We start from the raw sequence: 14,161 nt of genomic DNA on the forward strand, positions 1-14,161 counted from the left end.
CCCTCAGGAGCTGCCGGGGAGGAGGTTTGGAGGGGGGAGTCCCCCTGATTTAGGCCAGTGTGAGCTCTGCCTCGCCCCAACCCTGCAGTTCCAACACGACCTGGAATGCCAGAGGACTGAAAGGCGTCTGGAAAAGCTCACGGGGGAGAAAACCAGGCGGATGGTGAAAAAAAAACCACCTTTGGGAATTATTTTTTGGTTTAAAAAGCAGGAAAACAGCAGGCACGTGCGGAAAACTCCGGCAGGAGCAGCTCAGCACGTGGTATTTCACACGTTGGGTGTTTTTTCCCCCTGCCCCGTCATTAGACACGAGCCCCCACGTGAACCTCAGACCTCTCCAGGCTCCGGAGTCTCGTTGCAGGAGCTCCCCCCTCTCAGAAGGGACATTTCCCCCCACAAGGATGGTCCTGAACTTGTGTTCCTTTCTCTTCCCTCCGCCTCGCGCTCCAAAAGCTTCTGCGAAGTCCTTTGAGCATCAGAAAGGGTTTACTATGGAAACCCTGAAAGTTATGTAAAGCCAAGAGGGAGTTTCTCATGCTTTGTGCTTAAAACAGCCAGAAAAAGGGGGGGAAAAGGGGGAAAAAAAAGGGGGGGAAAAAGAAGGAGAAAAAAAAAAGGAAAAAAAAAGGAGGAAAAAAAGGGGAAAAAAAGAAAAAAGGGGCAGAAAGGGGGGCAAAGGGGGGCAAAAGGGGGGCAAAGGGGGGCAAAGGGGGGGAAAGGGGGGGAAAGGGGGGGAAAGGGGGGGGAAAGGGGGGGGAAAGGGGGGGGAAAGGGGGGGGAAGGGGGGGGAAGGGGGGGGAAGGGGGGGGAAAGGGGGGGGAAAGGGGGGGGAAAGGGGGGGGAAAAGTGGGGGGAAAAGTGGGGGGAAAAGTGGGGGGGAAAGGGGGGGGAAAGGGGGGGGAAAGGGGGGGGAAAGGGGGGGGAAAGGGGGGGGAAAGGGGGGGAAAGGGGGGGGAAAGGGGGGGGAATGTGGGGGGGAAAAGTGGGGGGGAAAAGTGGGGGGGAAAAGTGGGGGGGAAAAGTGGGGAAAAAGGATTTTCCTTTCAGGAGTGGGTCAAGTCCCTTCTCCCCTCTTACGTGAGGAACGAACCAGCCCAACCCAGCTGTACCTTCCACAGGCAGCCAAGGACACGTCCCTGCTTGTCTTTAGCGACCCCGGGGCACATTCCCAACGCGGAGAAGGGCTGACTCCATCCCCCAAGCCGCCCAGCTGGAGGGAAGTGACGCCGAGCGGGATTTTTCCTACTCGAGGGCGACTCCTGTGCGGCTGCCGCGAGCTTCAGGCACCGACAGGCACCCGCGTGAGGAGCTCTAGGTGCCTCCCACCAATTTTTTTCCTGCCCATTTGGCAAAAAAACCCCAAAAGCACAAGGCCGGGCGGGTGCTTCAGAAACATCCCGTCTCAAACGAACATCTTTGGAGGAGAACTACAACCATAAACCCAACCTCACAGCTCTAATTCCTGAATCAACGTTGTTTTGCGGCCTCAAACAGAAGCAGCACGTCCCGGGACGTGGTTTAAGTGCTCCACGGTTCAACCACATGCTTGACAACAACGGCAAGTTTCCCCCATCCCAAACCCTTCGGGACCACCAGATGTTTTAGGTCACCACGTAACTCCGTGGTACAAGGGGGAGGGAAGCAATCCTGCGAGGCGAAGGGCTACGGCGATTTGGCACGAAGCTTTCTAAGCCCCCCCCGCCCTCCTTCACGGCGTCAAACAAGCGTCACCTTTAGTGCAAACTGAACTGCGGGGGGAAAAGGATGTGAAGATGCAGGTGAGGAAGTTGAAGCTCCAACCCAAGGGTCAAAACCAGCTCCAGACGGGCCTGGAAGAATCTAGATGTTAAATTCTAACGTTGTTCTTCATCACGGAGAGAGAGAAAATAAATCAAATCACATCAGGGTCCTCGGCGGATCGTTTCTGAACTAGTGCAAATCAACGGGCTCCGAACTTCAGCGTCCAAAGAGAAGGGAGAGGAGAGGAGAAGGTGCGGGTCTGACGCGGGGGACGAAGGCAGCTCTACGGCTCTGGGAGGGGAAGAGTCAAGTGGCTCATTTCGCAGGTGGATTTATTTCTTGTCTCCAAGAGGAGAGGTCAGTACAGTAGACAGCAAATCGCGTTTCGTTTGGACACAAAAGGTTCTCGGCGTTTCTTGGATCCCAGGTGATGAGCCAGACACCCAAGAGGAAAACGAGGTCACCTTCAGGCAGCTGGGAAAGGAGAAACGTGGCTCGAGGAAGTGGGAGGTTTGATGTTACCGAGGCGCAGGTGCAAAACTAAAAGCATTTCCCCTTCTTCCTCTTGTCGAACCCTGAAGGCGGCAGCGCAGCGGTACAGCGGGGGAGGCGGTGGTGTCCCGGTGCGCCTGCACCTTCATCGCCGGCCACCGTTACACCACTGAATGAGGAGGAACCTAGATCTGGAAAGGCAGAAAAAAAAAAGAGTTTAGAGGATGTGAAAGCTCACTGTTGCTTTTCTACTCGGACAAAGCATCAGGGTTGGAGTTTTAGGCACAAAATCCCTAACGGTGTTCGAAAACGGCCGCGTCGCGGTGCCCCAAATACTGATGGAATCACAGAATGGGTTTGGTGAAAGGACCTTTGAGATCATCGATCCAACCGTTACCCAGCACTGCCAAGGCCACCACTAACCCATGTCCCTCAGCACCACATCTACACGGCTTTTAGATCCCCCCAGAGATGGGGACTCCACCACTGCCCTGGGCAGCCTGTGCCAGCGCTTGACAACCCTTTCCATGGAGAAATTGTCCCTGATCTCCAATCTAAACCTCCCCTGGGGCAACTTGAGGCCGGTTCCTCTCGTCCTGTCGCTCCTTTTCTCCAGGCTAAACCCCCCCAGGTCCCTCAGCCGCTCCTCACAAGCTCTCCAGACCCTTCTCCTTGTGCTCCAGACCCTTCCCCAGCCTTGTTGCCCTTCTCTGGACTCGCTCCAGCACCTCAAGGTCTTTCTTGTCGTGAGGGGCCCAAAACTGCACCCAGGATTCGAGGTGCGGCCTCACCAGGGGGACGATCCCTGCCCTGGTCCTGCTAGCCACACTAGTGCTGGTACAAGTCAGGATGCTGGTGGCCTCCTTGGCCACCTGGGCACACTGCTGGCTCACATCCAGCCGCCCATCGCCCAACACCCCCAGGTCCTTTTCTGCCAGGCAAGAAAAGCCTTCAGAAAGGCCAAGTTTCAGCTTAAATTTTTCAACTTTTAAAGACTTTCTTTCCTTGTCTCCTCTTCCCATTGCAGAAAATAACTCCAGACACATCTGACTTCCAGGACAACAGGTGAAAAGAAGTTTGAAGGGGAGGAAGAAAGAGAATTCTCCTCGAATCCTGCTACAAACTTCTCGAAAAAGTCATTTGAGTCAGCGACAAACTTATTCTTAAGCACAACAGAGCTCGAAACTCACAAACTTCTCCTCTGCCACCATTTCTCAGCACTATCACTTCCATCTTCCAGCAAAACCCCGTTTCCAGACCAAAAACTGTTTGTTTCCTAAAAAAATCTGCTTTCCAATACCCACTAAGTCAGGTCTTTGTGACTGTTTCTGGATGTGAAGAGCCAATATATTGCATTTAGAGCATACACCAGGCACCGCAGCCCCTCGGCAGCGCCCGGCTCGGGTAGATCTTACCTTTTGATCCAGTCTCTGATAATCGCCGGATTTAGGCCGTCGTCCACTTTTTGATCTTTTTCCTTCCAGAGCGAAAGCGATGATCTTTGGAGAGAGAACAGGGACAGGGTGAGTGGGACAGCAGCGACCAAAGAAGCTTTTTCTCACTTCTCACTTTCTAACGGGCCACAGATCAGCTTCACTCACCTCCTTTTAGTGACCACATTTCATTTGAAAAAGCCCTTGAAACAAATAAATGCTGAGATTTAAACGCAGCTGAGATGGAAAGCGACGAGGTTTGTCTAACATGCAAAAAAGAAGAAGAATTCGTTTTCTTTCTTCTACCTCAAAAATAGCTTTACAAGAGGGGAAAAAAAACCACCAGCGAGAGAGAGTTGGGTCATTTGAGCTGCATCCCCTCGTGCAAGATTATTTTAGGGCAAGTCTTCCACACCCGGCTACAGAAAACTCGTTGTCAGCAAGTTTGGGGATGACCCCGAGCTGTGCGGTGCGGTGACACGCTGGAGGGAAGGGGTGGCATCGAGAGGGACCTGGACAGGCTGGAGAGCTGGGCCTGGGCGAACCGCATGGAGTTCAACAAGGCCAAGGGCAAGGTCCTGCACGTGGGTCGGGGCGATCCCAAGCACAAACACAGGCTGGGCAGAGAATGGATTGAGAGCAGCCCTGAGGAGAAGGACTTGGGGTGATGGGTGACGAGAAGCTCACCATGAGCCGGCAACGTGTGCTCGCAGCCCAAAGCCACCCGTGTCCTGGGCTGCATCCCCAGCAGCGTGGCCAGCAGGGCGAGGGAGGGGATTCTGCCCCTCTGCTCCGCTCTCGGGAGACCCCCCCTGCAGTGCTGCGTCCAGCTCTGGGGCCCAACAGAAGAAGGACACAGAGCTGTTGGAGCGAGTCCAGAGGAGGCCACGGAGATGATCCGAGGGCTGGAGCCCCTCTGCTCTGGAGACAGGCTGAGAGAGCTGGGGCTGTTCAGCCTGGAGAAGAGAAGGCTCCGGGGAGACCTTCTAGCACCTTCCAGTGCCTGAAGGGGCTACAGGAAAGCTGGAGAGGGGCTTTTTACAAGGGTGTGGAGTGACAGGACGAGGGGGAACGGTTTTAAACTGAAAGAGGGGAGATTGAGATGAGATCTGAGGAAGAAATTCTTTGCTGTGAGGGTGGTGAGACCCTGGCCCAGGTTGCCCAGAGCAGCTGTGGCTGCCCCCTCCCTGGCAGTGTTCAAGGCCAGGCTGGATGGGGCTGGGAGCACCCTGGGCTGGTGGAAGGTGTCCCTGCCCGTGGTGGGGGGGTTGGAACGAGATGGGCTTTAAGGTCCCTTCCAACCCAAACCAGCCTGTGATTCTATTGACAACACAGGGGAACTCCACAGATCTTTTCCTTCTCACCTCTCGCAGCTCAAATTAACCACCAGAGCTGAGCCCACCCAATTTCCACGGAGATCTGACCCCTTTCCTCGCTACAACACCCCCTCTGCTCCTCCCAAAGCTTTCAGGACCGAGGTTTAAATTAACATTAACCAAACCCACACTGTGCAGGGGGAAAGTTCTCCAACTGAGCAGGTCCCGATCTGCAGCGGAGGAAAGGAAGCTCCTAACGGGTGTGGGGGGAGCTGGGGAGGGCGTGGGGAAGGAGCAGAGCCACTCACCTTGCGCTTGTTGTGATACGCCACGTACAAGGCGGCGACGACAATCGCCGTGGTCACCAGGTAGGCGAAGAAGTGGCTGTTCTCTGACTGGGCCCTGGGGGAAGACGGGACGCTCTTCTCTCTGTCCTTATCAAAGGAGGAAGCATGGCTGCCATCTTTAGCCTCATCCTCTTCCTCTCCGGGGCTTCCTTCATCCTCTGAGAAGCCGTCGCCGTCAGCGGCGGAGGAAGTTGATTGTGGTGATACGTTTTTCTCTCTCGCTGAGTCCACTTGATTACCCTGGTTGTTGCTCTTGTTCTCAGTGTTGCTGTCCTGGTTCTTGCCCTGGTTCTCGGTGTTGCTCTGCTGGTTGTTGCCCTGGTTCACGTTGTTGCTGTTCTGCTTCTTGCTCTCGTCGTCAGTGTTGCTGTTCTGGTTGTTGCTCTGGTTCTCAGTGTTGCTGTTCTGGCTGTTCTTCTCGTTCTCAGTGTTGCTGTCCTGGTTCTTGCCCTGGTTCTCAGTGTTGCTCTGCTGGTTGTTGCCCTGGTTCACGTTGTTGCTGCCCCCGCTGCTGCCCTGGTTTGCGTCGTTGCTGCCTTGGTTGTTGTTGTTGTTGCTGCTGCTGTCCTGGTTGTTGTTACTGCCCTGATTGTTGTTGCTGCCACCGTTGTTCTCATTGTTGTTGCTGCTGGTGCCCTGGTTGGTGCCCTGGTTTGTGTCGCTGCTGCCCTGGTTGTTGTTGTTGCCGCTGCCCTGGTTGTTGTTGCCGCCACTGCCCTGGTTGTCACCCTGGTTCTTGTTATTACTCTGGTCCTGGTTGTCGTTGTGGTTCTTGTCGCTGCTGTCCTGAGTGTTGTCCTCCTTCTTCTTCTCGTTGTCCTGGGTGTTGTTGTTGCTCTCCTGGCTGTTGGCCTGGTCCCCGTTCTTGCCACTTTGGTTGTTGTCCTTGTTCTTGTTGCTGCTGTCGTGGTTGTTGCCCTGGTTCTGGTTGTCACCGTGGTCCTTGTCGTTGTTGTTGCTGTCCTGGCCGTTGGCCTGGTTCCCGTTGTTGCCGCTTTGGTTGTTGCCCTTGCTTTCGTCGCCGCCGTCCTGGGTGTTGCGCTGGTTCTGGCTGTCACCACCCTGGTTACTGGGATTCTTGTCCTGGTTATCGGGGCTGCTGCTCTGGCTGTTGGGCTGGTTACCGGCTCCACCACCACCACCTTGGTTGTTGGTTTGGTGACTTGTGGCGCTGCCTTGGCCACCCTGGCCACCACCATCCTGGCCACTGGTCTGCTTCTCCACGCTGTTGCTGGGGCCAGACCCACCCGCACCGTGCCCGTCCTTATCCGTCACCTCTGCGTGATCCGTACCCACTTTGGGATCCGACTCAGAGCGCTGCTCTCCGTTCACTTCGGACGCATCCTGGTGCTCATTCCCCGTCGGGAGGGATCCCCCAGCGCCTGCCACGGTTTTGCTGGACTCCGCGTCCTCTGGCCTCTGCCCCGCAGCTGTGAGCAAACACACCGAGGCCACAGTCACCGCCCGCCCCCGCGCTCGGTGCAGGCAGCGTGCAAAGCTGGCAGTGACAGCTCCCCCGCCAACGCAGCCCCAGAAGGGGAAGGAAACTCCCTCCCAAGGGAGGTGACGGTTGGGGAACCAAAAGGGTGACAAACCCGGCGGCGGAGTGTCCCCGAGGGACCCCCCCAGGCTCCCCCCCGGCCTCCCACCGCACGCAGGGGGCGCCCAACGCCGGAAGAGCCCCCACAAACCAATCGCCCGTGTCAGACACAACCCGGCCCGAGGGCAAGCGCTGCTTTGGCCTCACTAACCCCCTTCCCCGGTGCTACCGAGCGCCCAGCCCAGCCGCTCCCCCTCAGCGACCCCAGCCCGCGGCCTCCCCCGCCGCCCCCCGCACCCCCCACCCCGGGCTACCCCAGCCGCAGGCCCCCCTCTCAGTGCCCTGCCCCCGCCCCAGCCGCCCCCTCACCCTGGGCCCGGGCGGCGGCGAGGAGCGCTGAGAGCAGCAGGAGCAGCCGCAGCGCCATGGCGGCCCCGGAGCAACGGCCCGCACCGCCCGGGCCGCCCGCTTCCGCTTCCGGTGAGACAACGGCCACTTCCGGTTGGAGATCTCGCGAGAGCGGGGCGGTGGCGAGCGGGAGCGGGAACAGCGGCGGGGTGGGGGAAGGGGCGGGGCTTGGGGGCCTCGGGGCGGGGCTTAAAAAGTGCCATGTCCGGCCCTGTGTGAAACCCCCCAGAGATGGTGACTCCACCACCTCCCTGGGCAGCCCCTTCCAATGGCTAATGACCCTTGCTGAGAAGAAATGCTTCCTGATGTCCAACCTGACCCTCCCCTGGCCAAGCTTGAGGCTGTGTCCTCTTGTCCTGTCGCTGGTTGCCCGGGAGAAGAGGCCGACTCCCACCCCGCTCCAACCTCCCTTCAGGTAGTTGTAGACTGCACTAAGGTCACCTCTGAGCCTCCTCTTCTCCAGGCTAAACACCCCCAGCCCCTCAGCCATTCCTTGTAGGTCAGACCCTCCAGACCCTTCCCCAGCTTGGTCGCCCTCCTCTGGACTCGCTCCAACACCTCAACATCTCTCTTGAAGTGTGGGGCCCAGAACTGGACACAGGATTCAATTTGTCCCGAGTCCAGAGGGACGATCCCTTCCCCAGACCGGCTGGCCGCACTAGTCCTCATAGAATAACGTGGCATCCTGCAGCGCCAAGTGCTGAGCGACAAGCAGCGAAGTCTCCCGCGTCTCCAGAAGGAATCACAATAACATCACTAATTCTTCAGCCGCTCCAGTCGGTCCGTTGAACGCTAAAACACAGAAAAATATCACAGCGTCGTTCCACGTACAAAGCAAATGAGCCCCGCGCAGCGATAATACTTTGGGGAATAATCCTGACTTGGCCTCGGAGCATGATGGATTATGTGGTTGATTATTCTTCTTTTTTTTTTCCGATCCTCTATTCAATTCGATACATTCCAATAATCCCAGCAGCTCTGTTCTCCCCGTGCCTGCCTTTCTAAGGAGACAGAAGAACGGTTGGCCCGATGCTTTTGTTGAGATTTAAAACAGACAAGCGAGGCTATTTCTCATGCCCAGCCCGTTCGGCTTTCACTCACACCCCCTGGAAGTCAAGACTCACTGAATGGAGGCCAAGTTCCTCTGGATTTACAACAATGCATCTGGCAACAGAATTGCGCCCAAAATACCGAGTACGAGGCTGACATCAGCTCAGCGCCTGGTGGCTCACACCAGGCTCCTTTTCCTTCAACAGTTTTCTTGGCTAAAATATGAAAAATAGGACCAGTGACCTCACCTGACCTCCCTGCGTTAGCAGGACCAGGGCAGGGATCGTCCCCCTGGACTCGGCACTGGTGAGGCCGCACCTCGAATCCCGGGTGCAGTTTTGGGCCCCTCACGACAAGAAAGACCTTGAGGTGCTGGAGCGAGTCCAGAGAAGGGCAACGGGGCTGGGGAAGGGTCTGGAGCACAAGGAGAAGGGTCTGGAGAACTTGTGAGGAGCGGCTGAGGGACCTGGGGGGGTTTAGCCTGGAGAAAAGGAGCGACAGGATGAGAGGAAATGGCCTCAAGTTGCCCCAGGGGAGGTTTAGGTTGGAGATCAGGGACAATTTCTCCATGGAAAGGGTTGTCAAGCGCTGGCACAGGCTGCCCAGGGCAGTGGTGGAGTCCCCATCCCTGGGGGGATTTAAAAGCTGTGTAGATGTGGTGCTGAGGGCCATGGGTTAGTGGTGGCCTTGGCAGTGCTGGGTTGGCGGGTGGATCGATGATCTGAAAGGTCCTTCCCAACCCAAACGATTCCATGGTTCTGTGTGGCTGCACCCTCTCCGCGCAGCCCGAGGAACGGGAAGCTGCCGTCAACACGGATGATGAGGAAGTTGCTCCTGGCTTCAGCGTGATTACGTGGCTGTAGACCGGCAGGAGGAAACGAAGGAGGAGTGAGGATTGTTATCTCTGTCGCTGCGAAGCAGGAGGAGGAAATTCTCGTTTGGTCCCACCCAGCTGCTTCCCAGCGTGATGGCAGCTGCTGGTCCTTCTTCACGTGAAAAAACAGCTCCTTTATTCAAACTGGAGCGAGGTTTTGGTTGGTTTCCTCAACCGATACTGTCTCTTCTCATAAGTCCTTGTGGGATGTCGCTTTTTGGGGGGTGACTCTTTCTGAGAACAGCCCAGAATAGGCTGGACACACAAACCTGGCTGCTAATTTAGCACCAGCCTGGTCTGCCAAGGGTTGGTGACAAACCCACGCTTGGAGATAATAAAGTCCTCACCTTGTCAGAAGTGTCTCCATCCCCCACCCCGTCCCTTTCCCCCCGAGGGCTAATCTGGTCAGGAGAAAAAAGATCAAAAGGAGAAACAATTAGCAAATGGAAGAATTTAATGACGCTAATTAAAATGTATTAAGTGTAGCCACTGCCTCTGCACCAGCTGCTTTGGCAGGAGCCTGGAATCCGCGGAGTGCCAGCCTTACCCCGGCACGGAGCGGGGACAACGGGACATCTGGTGCGTCCTCCCCGCCCCGGCCCCTCGCGAAGAAAAAAAAAAAGCAAGTTCGAGGAAACCTTCGTTTCATTTGCTGCTGAGCCCCTAATTAGCTCCATCTCTGCAGGAGACCCCCTGGGACCTCATTAGGCATTTCAATTAGTGAATAGCCAGAGCTACGGAGGGAGAGGGGACCGTTTGATGGAGATGGCTGCAATTAAGCAAGCGGATGGAGGTGATGGAAGTAACCCCGCTCCCCCCAAAAAATAAAGTGGGGAAAAGCACCAAGCTGGCTCCCAGATGCTACCCACCCACCGGAGCAAGCTCTGCCAGAAGTTTGCTCTCCACAAGCTCTTAACGAGCTGTTTGCCAGCTCCCGGCAATAAAACCCTTCACAATAGCTGCAGTGAGTTTAGGGCCGGGCTCGTCACTAAAATGTCACCCTTTAATGGAGGTTTGGAACCTTTTCTTACCGTACGTCACGTTTCTGGACCAGGATGGACTCACGGGGGCGTCCTGCCCACCTGCTGTGACACAACTGAGGTCGTCAGCCATCCCAAGCACAGTAATGGCTCACCTGGAACATTCCCAGCCAGGAGACACCAGGCACTTCTTGAACTTCTTTTCACAGGCAATGACGGTGAACGTGCGTTTCCCAAGGACGCGGTTGCCCGATCCCAATTCCAACTTCACCATCCACCCGGCTCTCCGGCTCGGCCGTACCTCCTGCAGCTTCTCGGCACTTTCTACGTGGACATCCATTGTTGGAGGTGACGGCAAACCCCAACCCAGCAGGTCCACCTCACCCCAGCTCCATACAGCTGTGGCTTGGCCCCATGCAGCGTTCAACCTGGGCATCAACGATCTGGACGAGGGGATCAAGTGCACCCACAGTCAGTTCACAGACGACACCGAGCTGGGTGGGAGTGTGGATGTGCTGGAGGGCAGGAGGCTCTGCAGAGGGACCTGGACAGGCTGGAGCGATGGGCCGAGGCCACTGTGTGAGGGGCAACAAGGCCAAGTGCCGGGTCCTGCCCTTGGGGCACAACAACCCCCCGCACCGCTACAGGCTGGGGCAGAGCGGCTGGAAAGTGCCTGGTGGGAAAGGACCTGGGGGTGTTGGTCGATGGAGGCTGGATATGAGCCAGCAGTGTGCCCAGGTGACCAAGGAGGCCACCAGCATCCTGGCTTGTACCAGCACTAGTGTGGCCAGCAGGACCAGGGCAGGGATCGTCCCCCTGGTGAGGCTGTACCTCGAATCCTGGGTGCAGTTTTGGGCCCCTCACGACAAGAAAGACCTTGAGGTGCTGGAGCGAGTCCAGAGAAGGGCAATGGGGCTGGGGAAGGGTCTGGAGCACAAGGAGAAGGGTCTGGAGAGCTTGTGAGGAGCGGCTGAGGGACCTGGGGGGGTTTAGCCTGGAGAAAAGGAGCGACAGGACGAGAGGAACCGGCCTCAAGTTGCCCCAGGGGAGGTTTAGGTTGGAGATCAGGGACAATTTCTCCATGGAAAGGGTTGTCAAGCGCTGGCACAGGCTGCCCAGGGCAGTGGTGGAGTCCCCATCCCTGGGGGGATTTAAAAGCCGTGTAGATGTGGTGCTGAGGGACACGGATTAGTGGTGGGCTGGGCAGTGCTGGGGTAACAGTTGGACTCGATGAGCTTAAAGGTCCTTTAACCAAAACAATTCCATGATTCCGTGATTCTGTGACCTCCAGCACGGCTCTCCTCTGCACCCTGGGCTGCCCAGCTCCATTTCAGCTCCCAGGTCTGAAGATGTTAAACATCGTTAGAAACACAGACTAAAACTTGCCCAAACAAAAGCGGAGAGGGGCTACCAGACCTTGCCACGACAACCCAAACTGAACTACGCTGCGTATTCATTTTTTTATGTTCCTCTCATTGAAGCACCTTCCAGAAAACAAAGAAAACCCTCCTAAGGAATCCGTTTTCTATCAATAACCAGTCTGAACGCAACATTTTCTGCTGCAAGCCTGAAGGGTTTATAGACACCACGCTCAGCCTGGGTCGACCAAGACCGTAACAACCCGTAACCGGTCTCGCCGCCTTCTCCAGGAGGAACGAAGCCAAGAGGGCTTTGGTGGCCAGTTGCTTCTCTTCTAGCAGGGGATAATCCAAGCTTATCTCAGTTTAGAAAGCATCGGAACAGATGTTCCTTTTCCGTATGGGAAAATGCCGAGTAAAACAAAGAAATATTCTCCTGCTGAAGTCCAACATCTGTTTGAAGCTGTCTGGCTCCGGTTCAGACTTTAATTCTTGTGACAGGTCTCTTCATGCCTTTAATTTCCCATGAAATCTAATTCAAGAAGTTGTTTGTCCGCAGCCTGCTCCCGGTGTCGGGGGGAAAGGGAGGCCGCATGCGATCCAGACGTTCCTCACAGAAGAAAAAAAAGACACAAACCAGTTCCTTGGAACAGCTTTTCTTCAAAAAGCCACTTTTTGCCTCTTTTCAAACGATGGCCACGCACGTTTGTGGCGATGCTCTAATCCTCCCGGGCCTGGATCTCGCACAACTATCAGGATGCCATTAATTAATGGTGATAACACACTATCGGGATGCCATTAATTAAAGCATCGCGGCCGGTCCTCTCGGGTGCTGTCGCGGAGGAATCGTGCCCTGTCCCAGCGTTTACAAATTTAAACTTCAAAAAATTCTGCGCGTGGGATGGAAACGCCGACCGAGTTCGGGGCTGTCTTGGGTGGATAAAGTTGCTCCAGGCATTTTTCTCTTGCTCAGAGGCTTTGGTGGTGGCCACCAAGAAGCTGGTGTGGAGAAGCTGGGTCTGCTGCAGGCTCCTCAAGGCTCTTCATTATCCAGGAACCCTTAGAGCGATGATTTTGAGAGCTACCACCCAACTGGGCTGCTCTGAGCTGTGAATTTAAGCTGTTTCCAGCCCAGAAGATGATCTTCAGCGGGATGGGAGAAGCTGTGCTCATGCTGGAGGTACCATCGCTGTTTGCAGAAGTCACCTGGAGCTTTCCCAAGGTTACGGGAGCTGGCGTTTGCCCCAAACATGTCCCTGGTGCTCATGCAACGGCTCGAGGCTGTGCTTTTGTCTGCACCCATCGCTGGGGACGTCGCTTGGCTGCACATTTTTGGTAGCTCTGCCCAGCTCCAACATGGAAATAGGAGTCGGCGAATCCAGGTGTCATCCGCCGGGGTCTACTGATGCCAGCGTCATCCCACGGCTCACACAACGTCTGGTAAACGCCAACGCCGTCTTCCTTAAGGACAAGACACCCAGATGGTCCCTTCTCCCCTCTACCTGCAGATGGACATTTGCTGCTGCTCCACTTTGCTTAAAATACTTCCCCGGTGGCTTCTCCCGCCAGCTCGGCGCTGGAAAGGAAACGAGAAATGTCACAACGGGAGGAGAAGGCGTCATTTGTTCCACCAAAGGAGCAAAAGCACGAGCCAAACCAAGAGCTGGAGGGCCAGCGGCCACGGGAAGGGCTCAACCCATCCCTGATGGTCACGGTTTGGACATCGCCCACCACCACAGGCTGGGAGCTCCAGGACACTGTGGTCCCTGCGACGCTGGTGAAGGTAGAGAGGAGCCAGGCTGGCTCCTGGGAGATGGAAAATGGCCAAGAAATTCCCAAAAGGGAACGAAACGGGGCTGTAAACATCACAAATCACCTTTGGGGCGGGCGCAGCTCAGAATTAAATCTGCAACGAGAAAACAAACCTGTGACTTTCAACGGGAAAACTTTGAGATTGGTTTTTTTCCCCGTTAAAAACATAATGAGCCGCAAGAGTCTTGGTTAGCTCAAGTGTTGAACTGACCGAGTTCAACACCTAGATGTGGCGCTTCAGGACGTGGTTTAGCGGGCACGGTGGCATTGGGTTGATGGTTGGACTTGATGATCTTCTAGGTCTTTTCCAACCTTAACGATTCTATGAGAACTTAAGACAGGTTGCAAATCCCCTGGGTGACGCTGGGTCCTTTTTCCATCCTCATCTTGTTTTTCATTCCTGGTTGGGCAGGAGGAGGCACAGGGCATCCTGCAGCTCCTGGCCCTGAGATACACCCCAGTAACTCACACTCCTCGGCTGCTCGGGCACCCCCTGCACTGGTTCCCCTAATCCCCCCCCGCATCCTCCTGCCTGTACCCAGCAAACCGCCCGCCGCCTGCTCGCTCCGTCGCAGGTTTGTGATGGGACACCCCAAAAACCACCCTGTGCCCATCGATGGAGGCGTCTGGGCGATGCTTTCAGGTTGGGGCCACTCCTGGCCCCGTGCCCCGCTGTGGGGTCGCACCGAAGCCCCATCCCAAGCTGCTTCCCGGGGCACGGTGAGGGCGGTGATGGGCAAGGAGCGCTTCCCCCACGGACCACGCTCACGCGGCGAGTTGCAGTTGGAGTTTTTTTATTTCCTTTTGTGAA

The 14,161-nt window shown here is 56.1% G+C and overlaps 1 protein-coding gene across 1 annotated transcript; it reads right to left on the reverse strand.

The window, feature by feature from the left end:
* Positions 1 to 943: 943 nt before the first annotated feature.
* TGOLN2 (trans-golgi network protein 2) lies at positions 944 to 7,343 on the reverse strand. The gene is made up of 4 exons (XM_068421533.1): positions 7,238 to 7,343; positions 5,290 to 6,758; positions 3,648 to 3,731; positions 944 to 2,423 (listed from the first exon to the last, which is right to left on the reverse strand). The coding sequence occupies exons 1-4, from the start codon at positions 7,293 to 7,295 to the stop codon at positions 2,418 to 2,420; spliced, it is 1,617 nt and encodes a 538-aa protein (XP_068277634.1). The 5' UTR covers positions 7,296 to 7,343; the 3' UTR covers positions 944 to 2,417.
* Between the last annotated feature and the right edge of the window lie 6,818 nt (positions 7,344 to 14,161).

The sequence above is a fragment of the Nyctibius grandis genome, chromosome 33 (genome assembly GCF_013368605.1).
Source record: "Nyctibius grandis isolate bNycGra1 chromosome 33, bNycGra1.pri, whole genome shotgun sequence".
Taxonomy (NCBI): Eukaryota; Metazoa; Chordata; class Aves; order Nyctibiiformes; family Nyctibiidae; genus Nyctibius; species Nyctibius grandis.